General features: G+C 39.4%; 1 protein-coding gene across 6 annotated transcripts in view; it reads right to left on the bottom strand.

Moving 5' to 3' along the window:
- Positions 1-14,133: 14,133 nt before the first annotated feature.
- Positions 14,134-21,269, bottom strand: part of SLC28A2 (solute carrier family 28 member 2) — a 35,528-nt gene continuing 28,392 nt past the window's right edge. For 3 of the 6 annotated variants that reach the window (XM_019668663.1, XM_019668665.1, XM_019668666.1), the window contains one exon: positions 17,499-18,231. In XM_019668663.1, the coding sequence (XP_019524208.1) occupies positions 18,114-18,231 (118 nt within the window). In that variant the 3' untranslated portion in view covers positions 17,499-18,113. Of the gene's footprint in view, positions 15,975-17,498; positions 18,232-21,269 lie in introns of those variants that run through there. The other 3 variants (XR_002126878.1, XM_019668664.1, XR_002126877.1) reach the window with 2 other exon arrangements.

Below are 21,269 nucleotides of genomic sequence, written 5' to 3'. Positions count from 1 at the left end.
GACAACTGGATATCCACACTCCTACCTCACACAATATACAAAAATTAACTCAAAATGAATCAGCAACCTTAATATAAGAGCTAAAACTATATACAACTCTTGGAAGAAAACATACGGGAAGTCTTCATGACTTTGAATTCAGAATGAGTTCTCAGATATGACCCTAAAAGCATAAACAACAAAAGAAAAATAGATAATTAGAATTCATCAAAATGAAAAACTTTTGTGCATCAAAGGCATTATCAAGAAAATGAAAAGACTCACCCACAGAAAACATTTGCAAATCATGTATCTGATAACGGATCGAGTATTCAGAATATATAAAAACTCAACAACATAAGAAATCAAATAAGAAGTAAGCAAAGAATTGGAATAGACATTTCTCCAAAGAACTTATACCAATGGCCAACAAGCAAATGAAAAGATGTTCATCATTAAGCATTAGGGAAATGCAAATGAAAACCACAATAAGAAACTACTTTAAGCCCACTAGGATGGCTATTTTAAAAATGGAAAATACGAGGTGTTGGTGAGGATCTGGAGAAATTGGAACCCTTGTGCGTTGCTGGTGGAAATGCTGCTGTGAAAAAGTCTGGTGGTTCCTCAAAAAGTTAAACATAGAATTACCATGTGACCCACAATTCCACAATTTGTAGGTACCTACCCAAAAGAATTGAAAACAGGGACTCAAACAAGTACATGGATATGGATATGTTCGCAGCAGCACTATTCACAATAGCCAAAAGGTGGACACAATCTAAATGTCCATTAACAGATGAACAGATAAACAAATTGTGGTATATACATATCATGGAATTTCATTCAGCCATAAAAAGGAAAGAAGTACTGATACATGCTACAACATGGAGGAAACTCAAAAACACTATGCTTAGTGGAAGAAGCCAGACACCGAAGGTCACTTCTTATATAATTTTACTTACATGAGCTATCCAGAATAGGTAAATCCACAGAGACAGAAAGCAATTTGGTGGTTGCCAGGGACTTGGGAGAGGAAAGAGTGGGGAATGACTATGGGTATAGGGTTTTCTTTGGGGGTAATGAAAACGTTCGGGGACTTGATAGAGGTGGTGATTTAACAACACTGTAAATGTTCTAAATGCTACCGAATTGTATACTTTAAAATGGTTAATTTTCTGTTATGTAAATCTCACTTCAATTTTAAAAAATTTTAAAAAAAGAAAGAAGGGGCTGGTCGAGTGGCTCAGTTGGTTAAGAGCTTGCTCAAGAGTGTGAGCTCTGAGCAACAGGGTCGCCGGTTTGATTCCCACATGGGCCAGTGAGCTGTGCCCAAGCTGAGCTGCCAACAGGTGGCAGGATGGCTCAGCTGGTGAGAGCACGTGCTCCTAACAACAAGGTTGCCTGTTCGAGATGGTGGGCTATGCCCACCTGCAACTAAAGACTGAACTGGGCACCTTGAGCTGAGCTGCCTCCCAGATGGCTCAGTGGATAGAGCATACGCTCTTAACAACAAGGCTGCCGGTTCGACTCCCACATAGGATGGTGGCTACACCCACCCGCAACTAATTGAACACAGCACCTTGAGCTGAGCAGCGCAACTGGACTTGGAGCTGAGCTTGCTGCGCCCTCCACAACTAAGATTGAAGGACAACAACTTGGCTGTTTCCCTTTCCCAATTCCCCAATAAAATCTTTTAAAAAGAGAGAGAATGGGGGACATGCTGGAGAAGGACCTACTAAAAAAGCCTTAGGAGTAAAGATAGGGTGACAAAAACCATAGTGAAACAAATACAAAGCAAAAACAAAACAAGGAGGTAGAAAACTGAGAATTTTACTCTGGAAACAATGATTGATATGAACATTCTTAGCTCCAAAAAAGGGGGCGGAGTGTACATATCACACACACACACAAAAAAAGCAAAGGAATGGACTTTCTAATTAGCAGAGCTCTGAGAATGCTGGTTGAATAAGGGAGGCAACTGATTATCATTTAAGTTTCACTGAGATACTAAAGGGCAATTAATTAAGTCTAGATGGAAGCTCCATGACATAGCCCCTTCTTTTAATACTGTAGAATATGGTAAACAAGTCCATGTTCACTCGTGATTTTATTAACTTCAATGTTATTCCGCAGTTCTAACTTATGTAATAATTTATATTTGAGCTGAGTAAGCTTTCAAAGGTGAGATTTCCATAGATGAGGAATGAGAAAGTGTCCTTCCAGACTCAGGAAATGGCATGGACAAGGGGAAAAGAATGAAAGCATTAGTGGGTCAGAGCACTCACTAGCAGTCTCAGGAGGATACAGGGATGTGGTGGGAGAAAAGACCAGGAACCAGTGAGTGTGGAGCCTTGAATGCCTTGCTGTCTGAGATGTAAGGCGCCACCTGCAGAATCAGAGGATGTAGGTCCTGGCTCTACCATGCCCTAGTTGGGGGGGATTTTAAATAAGCATCTTAACCTCTCTGAGCATCATTTTCCTCACTTGTAAAATGAGAATGCTATGAAAACTTAAAAAAAATAGAAGACCTAATTAAAATGTGCTGACTGAATGCTAGTGGGGTGATGGCTGGCAGAAGGGAAAAGGAAGACCAGTTCCACGGAGGGGGAAAGCTGGCTGGGGTCTGTGAGGACTCGCCTCCTAGCTGTTCATGGCCCAGCTTGGGCAGATGAGAAAAGGAAGATGGAACTGACTCCCTGGTCAGACTGAAACATCCAAAAATGACCCAGGAGCTGCCGTAGACTAAGGCTCAGCGATTGCCCAAGTACACTAACTTCCAAGGAGAGGTTTCCCTGTGGGATAAGAAACAGGAAAGAAGTTGGCTTTCCCAGGGTGGGACTGGGTTGAGGGAGATGGTCGGGTGGTTCTGACTCCATACCTCGTGCAGAATTGCTTGACTGAGAGTTGGCAGCATGTGCAGGTAGGAGAGAAGCAGCAGAAACTGCGAGAACGTTCAGAAGCATGGTGAGAGCAACATATTTGGTCTCAGTTTTTGGTAGGACCATCACAGAGGAATTCCCAGTCAACTATATGGCTCAGTGCCCCCCAAGGACTGAAGAGCCCCTAGAGCAACCCACTAAAACCTGAAAAGCAAGAGGCTCCTCAAAACAAGACTTGAGGGATAACACTGATGTTCAATCTTTGTGTTTCTAAATAGAGAGAATTCAGCTAGAAAGAGGTTCCCTCCCTGGCTCCTCCTTGGGTATTATGTTTGGGATGTGCTGGGAGCAGATTCATATGAGTGGCCCATTTGAAAGATGGGACAAGGCATATAAGGCTCAGCCTCTAACTTCCTCCTCTTTGGGACCCAGCCTATTCTCAGGATGCAAATATTTTATTCTGTTAGTACAGAGGTTGTTTCTGCAGGGAGAGGCCTCAGGTTGTCCTCAGCTATTTGTCCCTCCTGGGTGGGGAAATGCTGTATGTTCTTCAACTTAGCTTTCATCAGTTAAAAAAAAGAAAAAAGAAAGAAAGAAAAAGAAAAGAAAAAAGCTGACATTCTCTTTTAATTTTTAAAATTTTTTTGAAATTGATACATTACTAACATTTACTGAAAATAAATTTGAATGTTTTCAAACTTTCAGAAAAATCACAAATACAGTACACAGAACATCCATATTCCTCTAACCCAGATTCCTAATTAACATTTTATCACTTTTCAAAAATATCTAACCAACTCCTTTGTCTTTCAGTTGATCCTCAACTTGGGCAGGGAAGAAAGGTGTTTTTTTATTGCTACCCTCCCTCCTCTATGTGCAGAACTTCAACAGTGGAATTTAATTCCCTGGGAAGCAAAGATTTATTTATTTCATATGTGGCCTATTTCCTAGAGAGACCTGTTGTGTTTTCATAAACTGAAATTCAAACAGTCTAAATTTCTTCATTCTGCTGCTCACTGCCGTTCAGTTCCTCCCCTCAGAAAGCACTATCTATCCTTATCAAACTACTAGCCAAATTATGTCCTGATGACCTGGAATGGCTCTTGGAGAAATATCTTGAAGTGAGCAAACTGCTGAAATTACTTTGCCGTGGCATCACATTCCTCGGAGGGATTTTCTTTTGAACCCAGTTTGTGTCAAAGTCTTTGGTGCACTACCTCCTAAGAAAAGTATAAAGGAAGGGGGAATTTAAAATCAGCCCATAGTCCTATTTAGACATAAAAGTTTTAAAGTGTTTATTTGAGCTGAAGCAACATCCCTGACAGACCGGACTAGGTTGGTCAAAAGGCCAAATGGGAATTGGAAAACCAGGGAAAGCAGGGGAGAGGTGTAGAGGGTTGGCATGGGCAAACAGCAGCTGGTCTGGACTAAATCTGGAAATGTTAGGTACAGCTGGAGATAATGACTACTGAGGTCTAATGACTAATGACTACTAGCTGGGCCTGTGAGCGAGGCAGAAGCCTAAGCTGCAGCCAGGAACTGTGTACCTGGACTTGATGCTCTGGAAAGGATGCCCAGGCCTCTGCACATGCAGAACCCAACTCTCTACTTAATGCTTGTCAGACTGTAACAAACTTCAGTCCTTGAAAGCTAGCAGTGGGGTGCTGTCAGAGGTCCACAAAGGCCAAAAGTACTTCTGGTGATGGGCCTCTCAGCAGCCCCTTAGCCCATCTCACCTCCTCTCTGCCAGCACAGCACTGCCCCCGCCTCTCCAAGTTAGGGAGTGGCGGTAGAGTCAGCCAGGGAGTTTGGCCACTTGCTTTCTAGATAAGTTGTCCTCCCTCAATTCAGCGCCCACTGGCTCTTTTCAAGCCCATCATTTCTGCTAGAAGGAATTCCTCCTGGTTTTCAGTTTATAGATCATACCAACCTTAGTTTTCAGTAGTGATAAATTATTTCCCCTATATCCATATTCTATTGATTATTTCAATGGACTTTTGGGAAGGAGTCACCAGGCTTCCATACTCGCCACCTTGTCCAGAAGAGTCATATAGAAGAGGCAGGCAGAAGAGACGCAGAAGGAGCAATCAGAAAAGTAGGGGTAGGACTGAGTTATAGGACCAGAAACAGACAGAAGTTAGGGCCAGATGGCTTTGCCAGATAAAATACAGGATGCCCAGTTAAATTTGAATTTCACATAAACTGCAAGTAAGTTATTAAAGTAAGTACATACTGCATATGACATACTTATACAAAAATAAAACATCTAAAATTCACAAGTAACTGGGCACCCTGCAATTTTATTTGCTAAATCTGGCAACCATAGGACCAGATTGTGGAAGAGTTTTATTATATTCTAAGGAATTTAGATTTTATTCCATAGCTCACAAGGACCCACTGAGGATTTTGACACAAAGGAGCGACACTGGTAAAGCAGTATTTGAAACCAGACAAAAGACAATGGCAATTGTCTAGGTATGAAATTCTGAAAAATAAGACTAGGATGGTGGAAGATGGAAATGAAAAGGGTAGGATCTAGTAGCTGGTTAAATATGGGCAGATGACGAATGAGGACAAGTCTAACATGGCAGCCTGATGGCTGAAAGAATGACAGCTACTGATGGAAAGAGATGTGTCTGGAGGAGGAATTGCTTTGGAAAGAAAAAAAAACTGACTTTGAGATGATGCTTGTATGTCTAAGTGACTTTCACAACAGGAAAATAACTGTCACCCTTCCTTCGGCACCTTCTCCAGTGCTGCAGAGATGGGATGTTACTCCTCATCCTCACGGCCACCCTGACAGATAGGTATGATTACCGCAATTTTCTGATGGACAAAACCAATGCCACCAGTAGGTGGCAGAATCAGGATAGAAAGTCCCGAGCTGCCAGACTAAGAAGTCTGGGCTATTTCCATTACCCCACACTGCCTTCGGTTCCAGAAACAGAAACAGAACTCCAGGAGTTGTGGCTGACGCCGTGGCTGCTGAGAGTTGAGAAGAGGGAGCTGAAAAGGAGGGAAAGTTTGCTAAGAGGACACGGAGGAGGAGCATCGGAGAGAGAGCTGTGGGATACCCCTGGCAGAGAAAACAGCATGGAAAATGGCTATGAAGCTTGAATGAGCCTAGCATTTTGAAAACAACAGCATAACATGATATCTCTAGAAAACAGGAGATCGTGAAAGAAAATACTGGAAAGCTATGCAGACACCATGCTATGAAGAGCCTTATATGCCATGTCCAGAAGTTGAGAATTATCCTAGTCTAGGCAATCTATGACTGTGAATACCAACAAATTGTCCCTCAGCTACATGGCTATATTTGTAGAACAAAAAACAATGCCAACCGAGTGAGGGCCAGATGGCAGCAGAAGCTGTGGCTGTGGTCTATGAGTGTAGGATGCCGCATAGGGTTTTTGTGCAGACTCAGTCAAGTAGTACTCAGTACCTGGCATTTAGTAAGTACTCAGCAAATGTCAGCTATTATTATTAACATTAATTAAGTGAAATTTGCATGCGTGATTGTTATGACTGTTAGGAGCATTTTCCCCACCCCCTCTAAGCCTTTAAGCACCACCAGACTCAGTCAGCACTGTGATATACAGCCAGACACACCTGAGTAGTTCAGCAATGCCATGGGCTGTGGTCCACAGCAGTGGGGGCAGCCAGGCAGCCAAATGGATTTGCAACAAATTCCTAACAGTGGTGGCCACCAGCCAGGTAGCATACAGCTATGCAGTGAACCTGAATATTTTGCCTTTATAAAACTATGACTAGTGAAAAAGCCTTGCATTGTCTAGCCACCTTAAAAAATTCCTTTAAACATTTAACTTATCTCTGAAATCCACTACAGAAATACATTGGTATTGTTTTTTTGTCCTACAAATTATAGCCATGTCTCTGAGGAATAATTTTCTCATTCACAGTCATAGATTTGCTTCTGAAACCATGAATACAAGCACTCTAATGTCAAATATCTGAAGGATAATATTTGCATTGGGAAATTTGCTACATTATCCTCTGAGTTACGTTAATCATAAATAAATATCCTCCATTTAATGAATAATTCAAATCGTAGTCTTGTCACCATGGAAAAGAGGGCTCTCTCCTCCAATTTTTCTTTAAAGAAACATTCAGTACCACAGACATAATGTTTACTTCCCTGGAGGGGAAAACAGCTCTTGACAAGTGGAAATATGATTTCAGCAAAGAAATTGCTGTTCTATATGATAAAAATGGCTTCAATATTCTCTTTTGATTCCTGCTTAAAATATATGGAAAGGAATTTTATAGTCAAGGTAAATCTGGGTTCTGATAAATGTGATAGACATGAGCCTTGAGACAGTGAAAAAGTGAATTTGGGGCTTTCAAAAATTATGCCTTTTGCTTTCCTGGAAGCAAGCATTAACTTTTTTTAAGATTTTTTTTTTTTAATTAGGGAATTGGGGGAAGGGGAACAGACAAGTTGCTGTTGTTTTGTTCTTCAGTCTAGTTGTGGAGGATGTCACTTCACTGGCCCAAGTTGGCACCATCATCGCGCTCTTCCCATGTGAGGCAGATCAGTCACCAGCTTCTGGACGGCCGCTCACGGCGGCTGCTGGCTACACGCGGTAGCTTATGGCAACCCACTGCAGCAGGGGACTGCAGCCTACGCCGTCGCCGGCTGGCGACTCACGGCAGCCCAGCTCCAGGTCAAGCTGTTGTTCAGCATCTTAGCTGTAGAGGGCAGTGTCACTGGCCCTCATATGTGGGATCCAAACCGGGGCCCTCTGGCATCCCAAGCCAGCTCTTAACCAACGCGCCACTCGGCTGGCCCAAGAGTTAACTTTTTAAAAATAAAATTGATGGAAGTTATTCAGCTTAATGAAGACTATAAGCTGTAAGATGGGTGGTTTCTAGTAAATTTCCTAAATCATGCTTTCCTTGTTGATGACAAATGTTTATCATGAGTGTCTGGTATTTGTGTTAATGCCATTTGATGACCTAGTTGGCCCTGTTCCCACACCTACATTACCCCCATTACCTGAGAACAGATTTGGCTCCATCAATTCTGATCTTTGGCCTTGTGCCTTAAATGTGGCTCCTATCTGGATGCCTCAGGCCACTCTCAGCAGGACCTAAACCAGCCCCTACACCACCCTTCTGAGACTACCTTGAGCCCCAGGAGAGGACGTGGAGCCAGGTGTGGTCAAAGTTGCAGAGAAATTTAAGAAATATATGGTACACTTATGCAGAAAGTATTCAATTTTAAGTTGGGATATACGAAAGAGAAAGAAAGCCAAGGAACAAAGGAAAAAAAGAGAACATTCCTTAAGCATCTCTATTCCAAGTGCTTTAAACTTAAGACATTTGATCTCCACAACAACCCGTTAATGAAGCCATTATTTTCTTCATTTGTACAATGTGAGAATAGAGACTCCAAGAGGTTAGGTAACTTTTTCAAAGTTACTTAGGTATAGACTTTCTTAGGGAAAGTCAGTAGTTCTATGTAGTAATTATGTACTTGGATGTGTGGCATGAGACAGTGGAAAGAAAGATCAGAAAGCCGGATTTCATCCAGATAATGGAAAGCCTTATTAAACCCTGTCTTTTTCACTACACTAGGCTGGCTTAGGTTAGGTCCCTGTTAGCTCTGTAACCAAGGACAGGTGTAGTTAATTTCTCTCTACCTGATTTCCTTGTCTTTAAAATGGAGAGAGGGAAAGTGATGCCATCATACCTACCATAAAAATGTTGTTAGTTCCAATGAGTTAATGTAAAGAAAAGACATTCATACATAGAAAAATATCATACAAATTCAACTCATTTCTCATCATTTCTAGTTGCAAAAATTTACAGTTCATCTGGGAGGACATGACATAAACACATCTTAAATAGAATAACCACAGAAGTGTAACTCAAGATGTAGCTGTCTTGATGTCCCCAAAGTCCTCCAGCCTACTGGGGAATCTCCCATCCATTAAGATTTAATGGAAATATTTTTTTCATTTAGTTTTAATGAAAGATGCAACTGAGGCCTCAGCCAACAGGAGTTGGGAGCCATCCTTCCAGCAAGGTTTCCAACATCAAGGGTTGATGTGAAAGGATTTCCTGGTCAACTCTGAAATTACCTGGAATCTCCCCTTTCCTGGGCATTTTGACTAATTGGAGTTTTCCTGTAGTTCACATTCCCTAAGATGTTTTTGACAACGGCAAGGTTTACAGGAAGAGCTGTACTAAATACCGAAAGTATTAAAACCTCCAATGTAAATGTTCCCTTTCTACATTTTATGTCTGTCATGTTGGAAGGCATGAAAATAAACATGTAACATTTCTTTGTAATCAAGAAAAAAGAAAGGTTTACTGGAAATAGTCTTGAACCCCAATCCTATATAAATAAGAAAAAACACCACTGTTCCCAAATGTTTCTGTGGTTTCTTGGACACCTTACCTCTCTCCGTATAATCTATGGCTCTGTTTTATTCCTTCGGCTGACTGCTCTGTCTGCTGACTGGACTACTGACATCATACCATCTATACTGGACACCGCCTGGATTTTTTAATTCTTCAAAATACCACGGCACCAGACCATATATAGAACAGGCTTTTGCTGAAGATTTGAAGTCAAAGCTGGTGGGGTTACAGCAGGATAAATATTAGGTATCCCTGTTCTTAAATGCCCTTTGCCCATTTCTGCCTTTGAGAAGTCCTCGCTCGCCATCTCTGTACAAACAGCTCTAGCCCAGCTCCATTTCTTCTTTCTTTCACCTCCCCATTTTGTACCTCCTACTCATAAGCCCCACCCCATTTCTATTATATTTATGTAGCAATAACTAATGCTGATTAAAAGCTTACTTCGTACCAGGTAGTATAAGTGCTTTATTATTGCACTTATGACCAGAGATGCCAAGGATGAGACAGAAATGCAATGCAGAGAATGGGGAGGAGGACAGACAGCGCAGTCTGACCCTGCATCCTCGCTGACTTCAGTCTTTTATTAGAGATAACAGAGAAACAGGTGGTAGGAAATAACAAGCACGCCTCTAAGGCTAAGGGAGAAATGCTTAGTCTAAGGGTTGTTTTTCAGCTCAAGAGGAGCAAAAAGTTTCAAGGACTTTGGCTAAGCGCTCACTGTTTTCAGTGTGGCAAGCATCCAGCCTCTCTCAGTTGACCCTTAGTTGACCGCCAAGGTTTTGCTCAAGGCAGCAACCTGACAATCTTGGATTTGGAGGCTCAGTTGACACTGGCCTTTTGCTCAAGGCAGTAACCTTACAATCTTGGTTTTGGGGGCTCATGTGAGGGAATCCCTAACAAGTCCCTACGTCTCCCCCCTTTCTTTTTAGAGAGGGAGATAAAGCTCCGACAGGGAGGACTGTTTTTTATTATAGGGTATATCAAAGGGGGGTGTAAAGTTAGGTAGGGGTAGAGTATTATCCAGGTGTGGGGGCTGTTGCAGTGCGATGAGAAATGTTTCTGTGGTGAAGAGCCTTTGCATTATCTCGACGATGAGGCAGAGTCCTATGAAAACACAAAGAAGAATGAGAAGTCCCCTAAGTATTGTCCATAGGCGTAGGCCTATTCTGTGAAACCAACTTGAAGGATTAAGCCAATTGAGGGCCAAGTAAAGATCATCAATGGTAGCACTTTTTGTTTTTTTGTTGTAGTTTTTTTAATTGACTTTGTCGTCGAGACTGCAGGTCAGAGATATCATGTTGTAAAGGATTCTTAAAGATGCCAGCACGGTGTTTTTGGACCTCGTCCCATGATTGATTGTTACTGAGAGGAATGGGAGTCACACACATGGTGTGAAAGCCAGCGTCGCAGGTTAGTTGCTGGCGAGTCCAGAGGGCCTCTTTGCGTTCTCCCATAAAGGTAACAGTCGCCTTAAGGGTATTGAGGCATTGTAATATTTTTTGATCAATAACTGTTTGAGATTGGAGTTCAGTTGTAATGTTCTGTAAGTAAGAATTCATTCGAGCAGCGATCTGAATAGATTTGGATAAGGTGACAGCCGCTGTGGCCACATTTACAGCTAAGGCTGTTGCTGAAATGATGGTCGCTGTGAGCATCCCAGTAAATCGTTTGTGTCCAATATGCTCAAGGGCTGAAATTAATTTCTCTAGAGCAGTAGAGCCCTGCCATGATCTGGTGAGGTTGATGGGGGGCTACATTTGGGCCCTTTGGCAGAGGATGAAGAGAAATGATGTTATGTTGTGTAATATTGTGATGGGAGATCTAAGGAATAAAAGATCCAATTAGTTTCAAGGCAAGTGGCCTCGGAAGGGGCCTTTCCTGTAGGTAGCCAATTTCTGCCTGTCCAGGCTGTATCGTTAGAAGAGAGAGGGGGTTCTGGATCAGCCCAAGTGACAAGAGAAAAGGCTGGAAGAGCTAGAATGTGAACCCAATATGTGTAATTACAAGAGGTGGGGTTGAACAACACCATGAGAGGAGGAGGAGGGATCGACTTACCTTGGAGCTGCAGGTGATACAGGAAAGAATGGCTAAAAAGAGAATTTATTTATACAAAGAAATTATTTGGATTGATTTATTTACAGTCTTTTTAATTTTTATTTTATTGGCCAAATATACTTTATATAACAGTCAGCATTTACTTGAATTGATCACCATTATAAATCCGCCATGACACAAGGCTTTTATTCCTCCCCCCTTAGAGACTGTAATTTTATCTGAACAGAAACACTTTACAGTAAAAGATTTATCAGCCTATTTTCCTATTATGAATAAATTCACCAAAATTGATGTAATATTGTCAAATTTTTAACATACCTTATTGTTTTTTATCAAGCCCATTATTTGTAGGTATTGTAAACCAAGGCAAATAAAGTTCATTTCCCCCAAGCCTTTTACAACTTGTTACATACTCTCAAGACTTTTTATAAACCTTTAATGGCTTTTTAGTCCCTCTTAGGTTATCTCTTTTTATTCATTTAGAAATAACTATTTTTAGGACAAACTATTTTTTATAGTTTTTTTAAAAATGCATTTCTATACCTTATGCCTTTCTTGAAAACACATATTATTATTTTATATTAATTAGAACCTATAACCTTTATAACCTTAATTTTTATTGATTACCAAAAGCAAGTAATTAGTACTTTTATTGGTAAATCAAGGAATATATTTTGTAACCTTCAAAAGCATAGGCTTTTGTAATGTAATATATGATATACTTATTAATAGATCTTAATTTATCTTTTAGTGTTTTTGTGATAAGAAGCCAGAAATAGATAAACTCAGACCTATTCAATAATTGATATTTTAGTATTTTGTTATTTTGAATTATCTATTAAAATAGTTAATAACTTTTATTTATTAATATAACTTAGTAAAACCAAAAAACTAGCCTTAGTATTAAATATTTTTTAGATCACATGATCCTGAGAAGTAGTTGAGTTAGTTTTTATTATCTTAATTAATGTAAGTACTTAATCTCTTAATTTTAGCCAATCAAATATTATAACTGATAATAATATCTGAAGCAAAAATATTATAATATATATAAAACATGACAAATATAGACCTTAGAGACTATATTTATATAAACAGAACTACCAACAATTGTAGAGAGGACCTAAGATCTTATAGTTTTCTTTAAAACTTCAGGAGGCTGTAATGAGTGGGTGGGGCTTGCCGCCTGAGTTTAAAAGTGTATGTTTTTTCTCTTCAGTTACCTCAGCCTCAAGTGGAGGCTGTAGCAGCTTTCTGTTTACATTTGAAGTTATCTATAAGACCTTGAAAGTTACTGACAGTTAAAAAAAAACCTTTTAAGACTTATTTTTGTCAAGTTCCTGAATATAGAGTGGTGTATAAAACAATTTTAAATATATGACTTAGGGGGCTTATAGAAGGTATAGATGCAGAGCTCCCAATCAGCTTGGTGCCTAAGACACAACTGGAAAAGGAAAGAAAAAGAGAAAAGACAGACTAGAGGTAAATAAAACAAATAAGTTACATAAACCAGAGTATTTACAGAACCAAATCCTCCTGAAATGAGGAGCTGGAGTTTGGGGGAGAAGGTTAAGGCTGAGAGGATAGCAGGGCTTAGGGACAGAAGTAGGCAGTGAAGGAGACGTTTGGGTTAAAATTTTTCTTTTTAAATGGTGAGGGGGCACCCTGGATAGGACGTATAGCTAGGCGACATAAATTCCAGATTGTTAAATGTTGTATAGTATCTGGGCCCATTGACTGGCGAAGCCAATGTGCCATGCGTTCCCAATCATCTAGCTTAAGGGAACCAGATTTTCGATACCAAGGGCATTGTTTGTCTACCACCTGAAGAAAGTCAGAGAGTTGAGACTTACGGGGTACTTTGCATCCTGTGGCCTGTAAGAGGCCTCGCAATTGTAAAAGATGATCTTTTTGTTCCTTAGAGAGGTCTACCCCCATAGAGAAAGAAAGAAAGCCGTTCCTCCCAAAAGTGAAAGCAAGATGTTTGGCTCCACCTCGAGCATGATGGGGAAACCACAACTGCCCTTTGTCCCCTTAGCAGCAGTTCTCAACCTGTGGGTCGTGACCCCTTTGGGGGTCAAACGACCCTTTCACAGAGGTCACCTAAGACCATCGGAAAACAAAAAGATATTTACATTACTATTCATAACAGTAGCAAAACTACAGTTATAGAGTAGCAACGAAAATAATTTTATGGTTGGGGGTCACCACAACATGAGGAACTGTATTAAGGGGTCACGGCATTAGGAAGGTTGAGAACCACTGCCTTACCGGGTGATGCTGACATCCAAAATCCCTTCTTGGGCTTAGGGGAGCCGCCTCCTGGCGTCCTGAAAGCTCCTCACACGGGACACCATTTGTCGCACGTGCGACCGGAGACACCAAGGATGAGACAGAAATGCAATGCAGAGAACGGGGAGGAGGACAGACAGCAAAGTCTGACCCCGCATCCTCGCTGACTTCAGTCTTTTATTAGAGATAACAGAGAAACAGGTGGTAGGAAATAGCAATGCCCCTAAGGCTATGGGACAAATGCTTAGTCTAAGGGTTGTTTTTCAGCTCAAGAGGAGCAAAACAGTTTCAAGGACTTTCACTGAGTGCACAGTTTTCAGTCTCTCTCAGTTGACCCTTAGTTGACTGCCGAGGTTTTGCTCAAGGCAGCAACCTTACAATTTTGGTTTCAGGGGCTCATGTGAGGGAATCCCTAACATGTCCCTATACTTTATGTAAATTCTTTCATTTAGCAGACATTTTCTCTCCCTTCAGTTTGCCCCAGTTATTCAGGCCCTAACCCTTGGAGCTTTTCAATTCCTCAACTAATATTAAACACTTTTTTTTTTTTTTTTTTTAGGCAGTGTGAGCTCCTGGGCTTTGATCACAAAACAGATTTGGCCTCTTCCCTCATGGAGGTCCATATTCAGAGAGCTGGTAAAAGTAGCTTTTAAATAAAGACAATTCAATCTTTAGGGAAATCACCAGATTTTATAGCGACCATTTTTCTACTTGCTGCAATAGACAAAAGGAGACAAAAATGCAAGATGCCACACAGCAGGGACATGATTGGTACGCAAGTAGTTCAGAAAGTATAAATATGTTAGAAGTTGATGAGATCCCTTGAGTTAAACCAGTGGACCTTGAGGGACTGGGCTGGAGCAAGCACAAGAAAGACAGCGAGGGCTGGGATGTATGAGAATAGACATAGTGGTTAAGGGCGAGGCCTTTGGATCCGAGTCAGGGCTCAAATCCCAACTCTGTCACTACTTGACTCTAAGGGAGCAACTTAATCTCTCTAAGCCTATCTTTCCTCATTCAGAAAACTGGGATAGTAATAGTACCTTCCTCAAAGGGTTGTTGTATGGATTAAATGGGGGAAAGAAAACAAACATGTATATCTCATTAAGTAATGCCAGAAGTGATAAGTGCCAAGCAAATGTTCATGTATAAAGGAGCAAAGGCTCTCTAAGGTCCTTACACTTTAACTGCTTGTGAAATGCATAGCTCTGGAGCACCTTACCATTTGCACAATGTGGTTTTCTTCATATGCATTATTAATTCATATTTTCTAGCAACTTGTAAGATAGATATGGTTATCATTACCTTTGTTATGCAGAGAGATTGAGAATGTTCACATGGCTTGAGAGGAGGCCAGGACTCTGAACCCAGAGCTTCTGGCTCCAGATCTTTTTATTCCTGTCTTAAAAGTCAATTACTGACTCTGGGTGGTGAACACACAATGTGATGATAGATAGAGGATGTATTACAGAATTGTACACTTGAAACCTATGTAACTTTACTAACCATTGTCACCCTAATAAACTTTAATTTAAAAAATAAAAAAGAAAAGTCAATTACTCCCAGAAAGGTGATAACCTTTCAAATGCTTGGCAGCCAACAGCTTAGCCAAGGACTTTCACCAGGAGTAAATCAAGCATCTATAGAAGAGTCAGAAATGGGAGTCAAACACAAACTTCAGCCTACCTCAGTTAGGCTTCTAGAAAATATTGGCCAAATATAAGTCAATGTAAACGTCCATTAATAGGGAAACGGATAACTTAGGTACCTTCTTACATGGAACACCATGCAGCCACTAAAACGAATGAGATAAATATATGTACTGCCCTAGAAAACCGTCCACACACCTTAAGCAAAAACGGCAGGCAATGGAACAATATGCACAAGAGAGGCTTTATGGTTAGTGTTTAAGGGAATAGACTTTACCCACTCAGCGACTCTGAGGGCCACTCTCCTCATCCCATGGTCCCCTGACCACACTCCTCACACATTCCAACGCAGCCCCCTTTCGCAACTCTCATTCATCTTTGTCCTCCCTAGCTTTTCTCTTAACCACTCTCTTCCTCAGTTTCCTCTCGTCTCTCTGCCTTTGGCTCCTACACCAGGGACCCTGGGGGCCCTTGTTGGCGAAAGCCAAGCGCCTGTGGCGCCTCCCAGAGAGCGGAATACGCATGTTTGCCACACCGTGGTGCTCGCCTGGGAGCGCCTCTTGGCCCCAGGAGTCGGCGTTACGTTTGCAGATGTTGCATTCAGTCCCGGCTTTTCCTGTTTGCTCCTTCCGCTTGTGAGGCTCTTTTGCAGGTGATGCTGTTGAACTTTGTCATGCTTTCTTCTTTTACAGCGCAGCCCTCTTAAGTGCGGGAGTTTAGACCAGATTTGCTTTAAATAGGAAACTGAGAATTAGAAAGCCAGCCTTTTCCCCTGAAAGGAGATAACGAGCTCCCTCCGTGCTGCATGCTTTCTGTGTGAACTGAATTGCATACGTAATTCAATAAATTGATAGTCGTGAATTCAGATCCTTAAGTTAAATAGTAATAATAGTAGCTAACCCTTACGATGGGCTTACAATGAGCAGTCATCCTCACAACCTTTACCTATAAGATAGGTCCCATTATCCCCAAATTTATAGATAAGGAGGCCAAGGTACAGAGAAGTTAAGAAACTTGCCCAAGATTACCCAGGGATAAGTGACAGAGCCCGAATCAGAACCCAAGTAATCTGGCCTAGTGTCCAGTACCACCAAACACTGCATCCTGCTGCCTCTCAGAAAGAAACCAGGCTAGGGCAAAAATCAGTGTGCATGTCAAGAAACAGTTTCTTGAAGCTTCGTTTTCTTTTATGTCAACTTTGAAAAATAGGAGAGAGAAGATAAGAACGGAGACTGGAATTCTTTGACCAAGAGGTTCTGAGCTCAGATAATTATGAAGTGGAACATACAATAGTTAAGGGAACATACGAGTATCTACAATATAATATATATATATATGTATATATATACATATATAATTTATTGAGGTGAAATTCACAGAACATAAAATTAATCTTTTTAAAGTGAACAAATCGGTGTGACATTTAGTACATTCACAATGTTGTGCAACCACCACCTCTATCTAGTTCCAAAACACTTCTATCATCCCAAAGTAAACCACATACTCATGAAGTCACTCCCAATTCCCTGCTACCCCCAGCCCTTGGCACCACCGATCTGTATTGTCTCTATGGATTTATCTCATCTGAATAGTCCAAATAAATGGAAGCATACAAAATAGAATCATACAATAATAATCTGTATCTGGCTTCTTTGACTTAGCATTATGTTGTCTAGATTCCTCTTTGTACATAGCATATATCAGTACTTCATGCTTTTTTGGCTGAATAAAATTACATTATACATACATAACACATTTTTTTTTACCTATTCAGCCACTGATGGACATTTGGACTGAGTTCATATTTTCGCTATTTTGAATAGTGCTGCTGCGAACATGCACGTACATGTACTTGTCTGAATACCTGTTTTCAGTTCTTTGGGGTAGATGCCTAGGAATGGAATTGTGGGGCCATGGTAATTAGATTTTTAACTTTTTTAAGGAACCCTACATCTTATTGAAACTCTTCTTTAAGGCTATATATCACTGGTATTATAAATAATATTAGATATAAGAAATATATTAAACATTTGCAATTAGGGTGTCTCAACCTTACAATGTTGACATTTGGGGCCAGAAAATTCTTTATTGTGGGGGTTAACCTGTGCATTGTAGGACATTTAGCAGCAATTCTGGCCTCTACTCAGTAGATGTCAGTAGCAACCCCCAGTTGTGACAACCAATAAGGTTTCAAGACAGTGCAGATACCCCCTGGGAGGCAAAATGCCCCCTTCCCACTGAAAACCAGTTTTTAAAAGTATTCCCTGTAAACTTGAAGCAAATATCGCACTAAGGCAGAATGCTAAAACAAAGTGAGGTCCTTTAAGAAATGGACGTTCCTTACAAGTTTGCATACAGGAAATACTTTTTTGTTTACTTTATAATGATGTTAAGGAGTTTGGAGGTTTACAAATGTGTGACTATGAGAAAAAAATCTTAATATTCATGTAAATTTGATATGTACTTTTAGTACCATAAACCCAGCTCATCCACAAAACACCAAGAAATACAGCTTTTCACCTCAGTACACATTACACACCAAATCACGTTTATAGCAGACCACATCACATAACTTTTAAGATGACAACTAGAAGCAAGATTTGCAAGATATTTTTTGATATGATAATATTTGTTATTTCACGTATAAGTTCAGACAAAGCCCATAAGGAATTTCCTATTTGGCTCGGCAAGTAATAGAAAGACAAATGCCACTTTTCATTATTGCCATACAGTGAACCAAAATGAAAGTTTTACATTTACTGTTACAGACCATAGTGAGTTAGCTGTACAGAGGGAACTCTTGAATACATAAATACATTTATCATAAAAAAGCTGTCAAGATCAAGACTGTTATGGAAATGGACCAGCCTTAGGCACACACGGCATTGGCATAGAGTCCGCAGCAGTTAGCAAGTGCTACTGCACTGAACTCCTTATCTTCCCACGGACCGGAAAAAGAAGGAAGGTTGGTACCATTCAGAGAAGTACTGAAATGAAGAGCCAGAAAGATACATAGTAGGTCAGATAAAAACAATGCAACAAGACGTATCAAGAAGTTTACTAAGCAGCTGGAAAAAAAACAAAAGCATAAACCTATAAATGGATTCAATCACAATGACCAGTTAAATAGGACAGAATTAAGTGTGTTTTTTCATTCATACCCAAAATAATGGTAGGAAGAAACCCTGTATAATATGTCTGTTTCTGTGCCCAATTCGTAACCATAGTATTTTTAGGAATTTCCTTTCCAAACATCACTGAGGCAAAATGTATGCCTTGTAATGTGATTGAGAATTGAATTTATTCTAAAAAGTAAGGTTGTACTCTTCAGAAAGGAGTACAGTTCAGGCTTGCTTATTTGTTTGTTTGTTTGTTTATTCTGCTTTATTGAGGTATAGTTGACAAATAAAACTGTAATCTATTTACAGTATAGATTGTGATGATTTGATATATGTCTACATTGTGAAAGGATTCCCAACATTGAGTTAACACATCCATCACCTCACATATTTACCTTTTTTTTTTTTTTTTGGTGAGAACACTTAAGTTCTACTCTTAGCAAATTTCAATTTTATAATACAGTATTATCAACTATCGTCACCATGTTATACATTAGAATCTGAGAACTTATTCATCTTATATCTGAAAGTTTGTAACTTTATACCAGCCTTTCCCTATTTCCACCACCACCCCCGGTCCTATGCAGCCACCATTCTACTCTGTTTCTATGAGTTCGATTAAAAAACAATTTTTTTAAATTTTACATGTGAGCAATATACCATGCAGTATTTGTCTTCGTCAGGCTTATTTCATTTATCTTGATTATTCATCCACATTGTTGCCAGGAAATACCCAGATTTCCTTCTTTTATAAGGATGAATAACATTTCATCATATATTTATATATATATATATATATATATATATATATATAAAATGTGATCACATTTTTTTTAATCCATGAACACAAAGGTTGTTTCCATACTTTGGCTACTGTGAATAATGCTGCAAGGAACATGGGAGTACAGATAGTGATTTTGTTTCCTTTAAATATATACCCAGAAGTGGGATTGCTAGATCTTATAGTAGTTCTATTTTTAATTTCTTCAGGGACTTCTATGCTCTTTTCCATGGTGCCTGTACCATTTTACATTCCCACCAACAGTGTATAAAGGTTTCTTTGTCTCCACATCCTTGCCAGCATTTGTTACCGCTTGTCTTTTTTATAACAGCCATCTGAACAGGTGTAAGGTGATATATCATTGTGGTTTTGATTTGCATTTGCCTGCTAATTAGTGACATTAAGCACCTTTTCGTGTACCTGTTGGCATTTAAATGTCTTCTTTGGAAATTTGTTTTTTTTTATATTTTTGCTATTTAGTTATATAAGTTCCTATAAGTTCCTTGTATATTTTGGATATTAACTCATTATTAAATATGTGGTTTGCAAATATTTTCTTCTCCTCTGTAGATTGACTTTTCATTTTGATGATGGTTTCCTTTGCTGTGCAGAAGCTTTTTAGTTTGATGTTTTCCCACTTTGTTTTGCTTTTGTTGCCTTTGCTTTTGGTGTCAAATTCTAAAAAATTATTGCCAAGACCGAGTCAAGGAGCTTACCCTCTATGTTTTCTTCTAGAAGTTTTGAGGTTTTAGATCTTACATTCACATCTTTAATCCATTGTGAGTTGATTTTTGTGTATGGTGTAACATAGGGGTCCAGTTTCATTCTTTTGCATGTGGATATCCAGTTTTCCCAGCACCATTTATTGAAGAGACTGTATTTTCCCCATTGTATATTCTTGGCTCCTTGGTTGAAAACTAATTGACTATATATGTGTGGATTTATTTCTGGGCTCTCTCCTGTTGCATTGATCTATATGTTTATTTTTATGCCAATACCATACTGTTTTGATTACTATAGATTTGTAATATAGTTTGAAATCAGAAGTGTGCTGTCTGCTTCTAGCTTTGTTTCTTATTTCTCAAGATTGCTTTGACTATTTGGGGTCTTTTGTGGTTCCCTATGAATTTTAGGATTTTTTTTTCTATTTCTATGAAAAATGCCATTGGAATTTTGATAGTGATTGCATGAATCTGTAGATAGCTTTGAGTAATTTGTACCTTTTAACAATATTAATTCTTCTAATCCAGAAGCATGGAGTACCTTTCCATTTATTTGTGTCCTCTCCAATTTCTTTCATCAGTGTTTTATAGCTTTCATTCTATAGATCTTTCATATCATTGGTTAAATTTTTTCCTTCCTGAGTATTGTTTTTGGATACTATTATAAATGGGATTGTTTACTTCATTTCTCTTTCCAGTACTTCATTGTTAATGTATAGAAATGTAACTGATTTTTGTATATCGCTTTTATAGCCTGCAACTTACTGAATTAATTTATTAGTTCTAACAATTTTTTGGTGGAGTCTTCAGGGTTTTATATATATAAGATCATGTCATCTGCAAATAGACATAGTTTTACCTTTTCTTTTCTGATTTGGGTGCCTTTTATTTCTTTTTCTTACCTAATTGCTCTGGCTATCACTCCCAGTACTATGTTGAGTAATAGTGAGAATGGGCATACTTGCCTTATTCTTGATCTTAAAGGGAAAGTGTTCAGCTTTTCACCTTTGAATATGATGTTAGCTGTGGGCTTGTCATATATGGCCATTATTATGTTGAAATACATTCCATCTATACCCAATTTGTTGACAGTTTTTATCATGAAAGGATGTTGAATTTTGTCAAATGCTTTTTCTGCATCTATTGAAATGATCATATGATTTTTATTCTTTATTTTGTTAAAGTGATATATCACATTTATTGATTTGTGTATGTTGTGTGTGTTGCATTCTCAGGAATAAATCCCACTTGATCATGGTGTAGGATCCTTTTAATGTACTGTTAAATTGGGTTTGCTAATATTTTGTTGAGGATTTTGCATTGCCTGTAATTTTCTTTTCTTGTAATGTCATTGTCCAGCTTTGGTATCAGGGTAATGCTGACCTCATAAAATGAGTTTGGAA

Source organism: Hipposideros armiger, unplaced genomic scaffold, assembly GCF_001890085.2.
Source record: "Hipposideros armiger isolate ML-2016 unplaced genomic scaffold, ASM189008v1 scaffold_531, whole genome shotgun sequence".
Lineage (NCBI taxonomy): Eukaryota > Metazoa > Chordata > Mammalia > Chiroptera > Hipposideridae > Hipposideros > Hipposideros armiger.
This window is presented reverse-complemented; position numbering and strand designations above follow the sequence as displayed.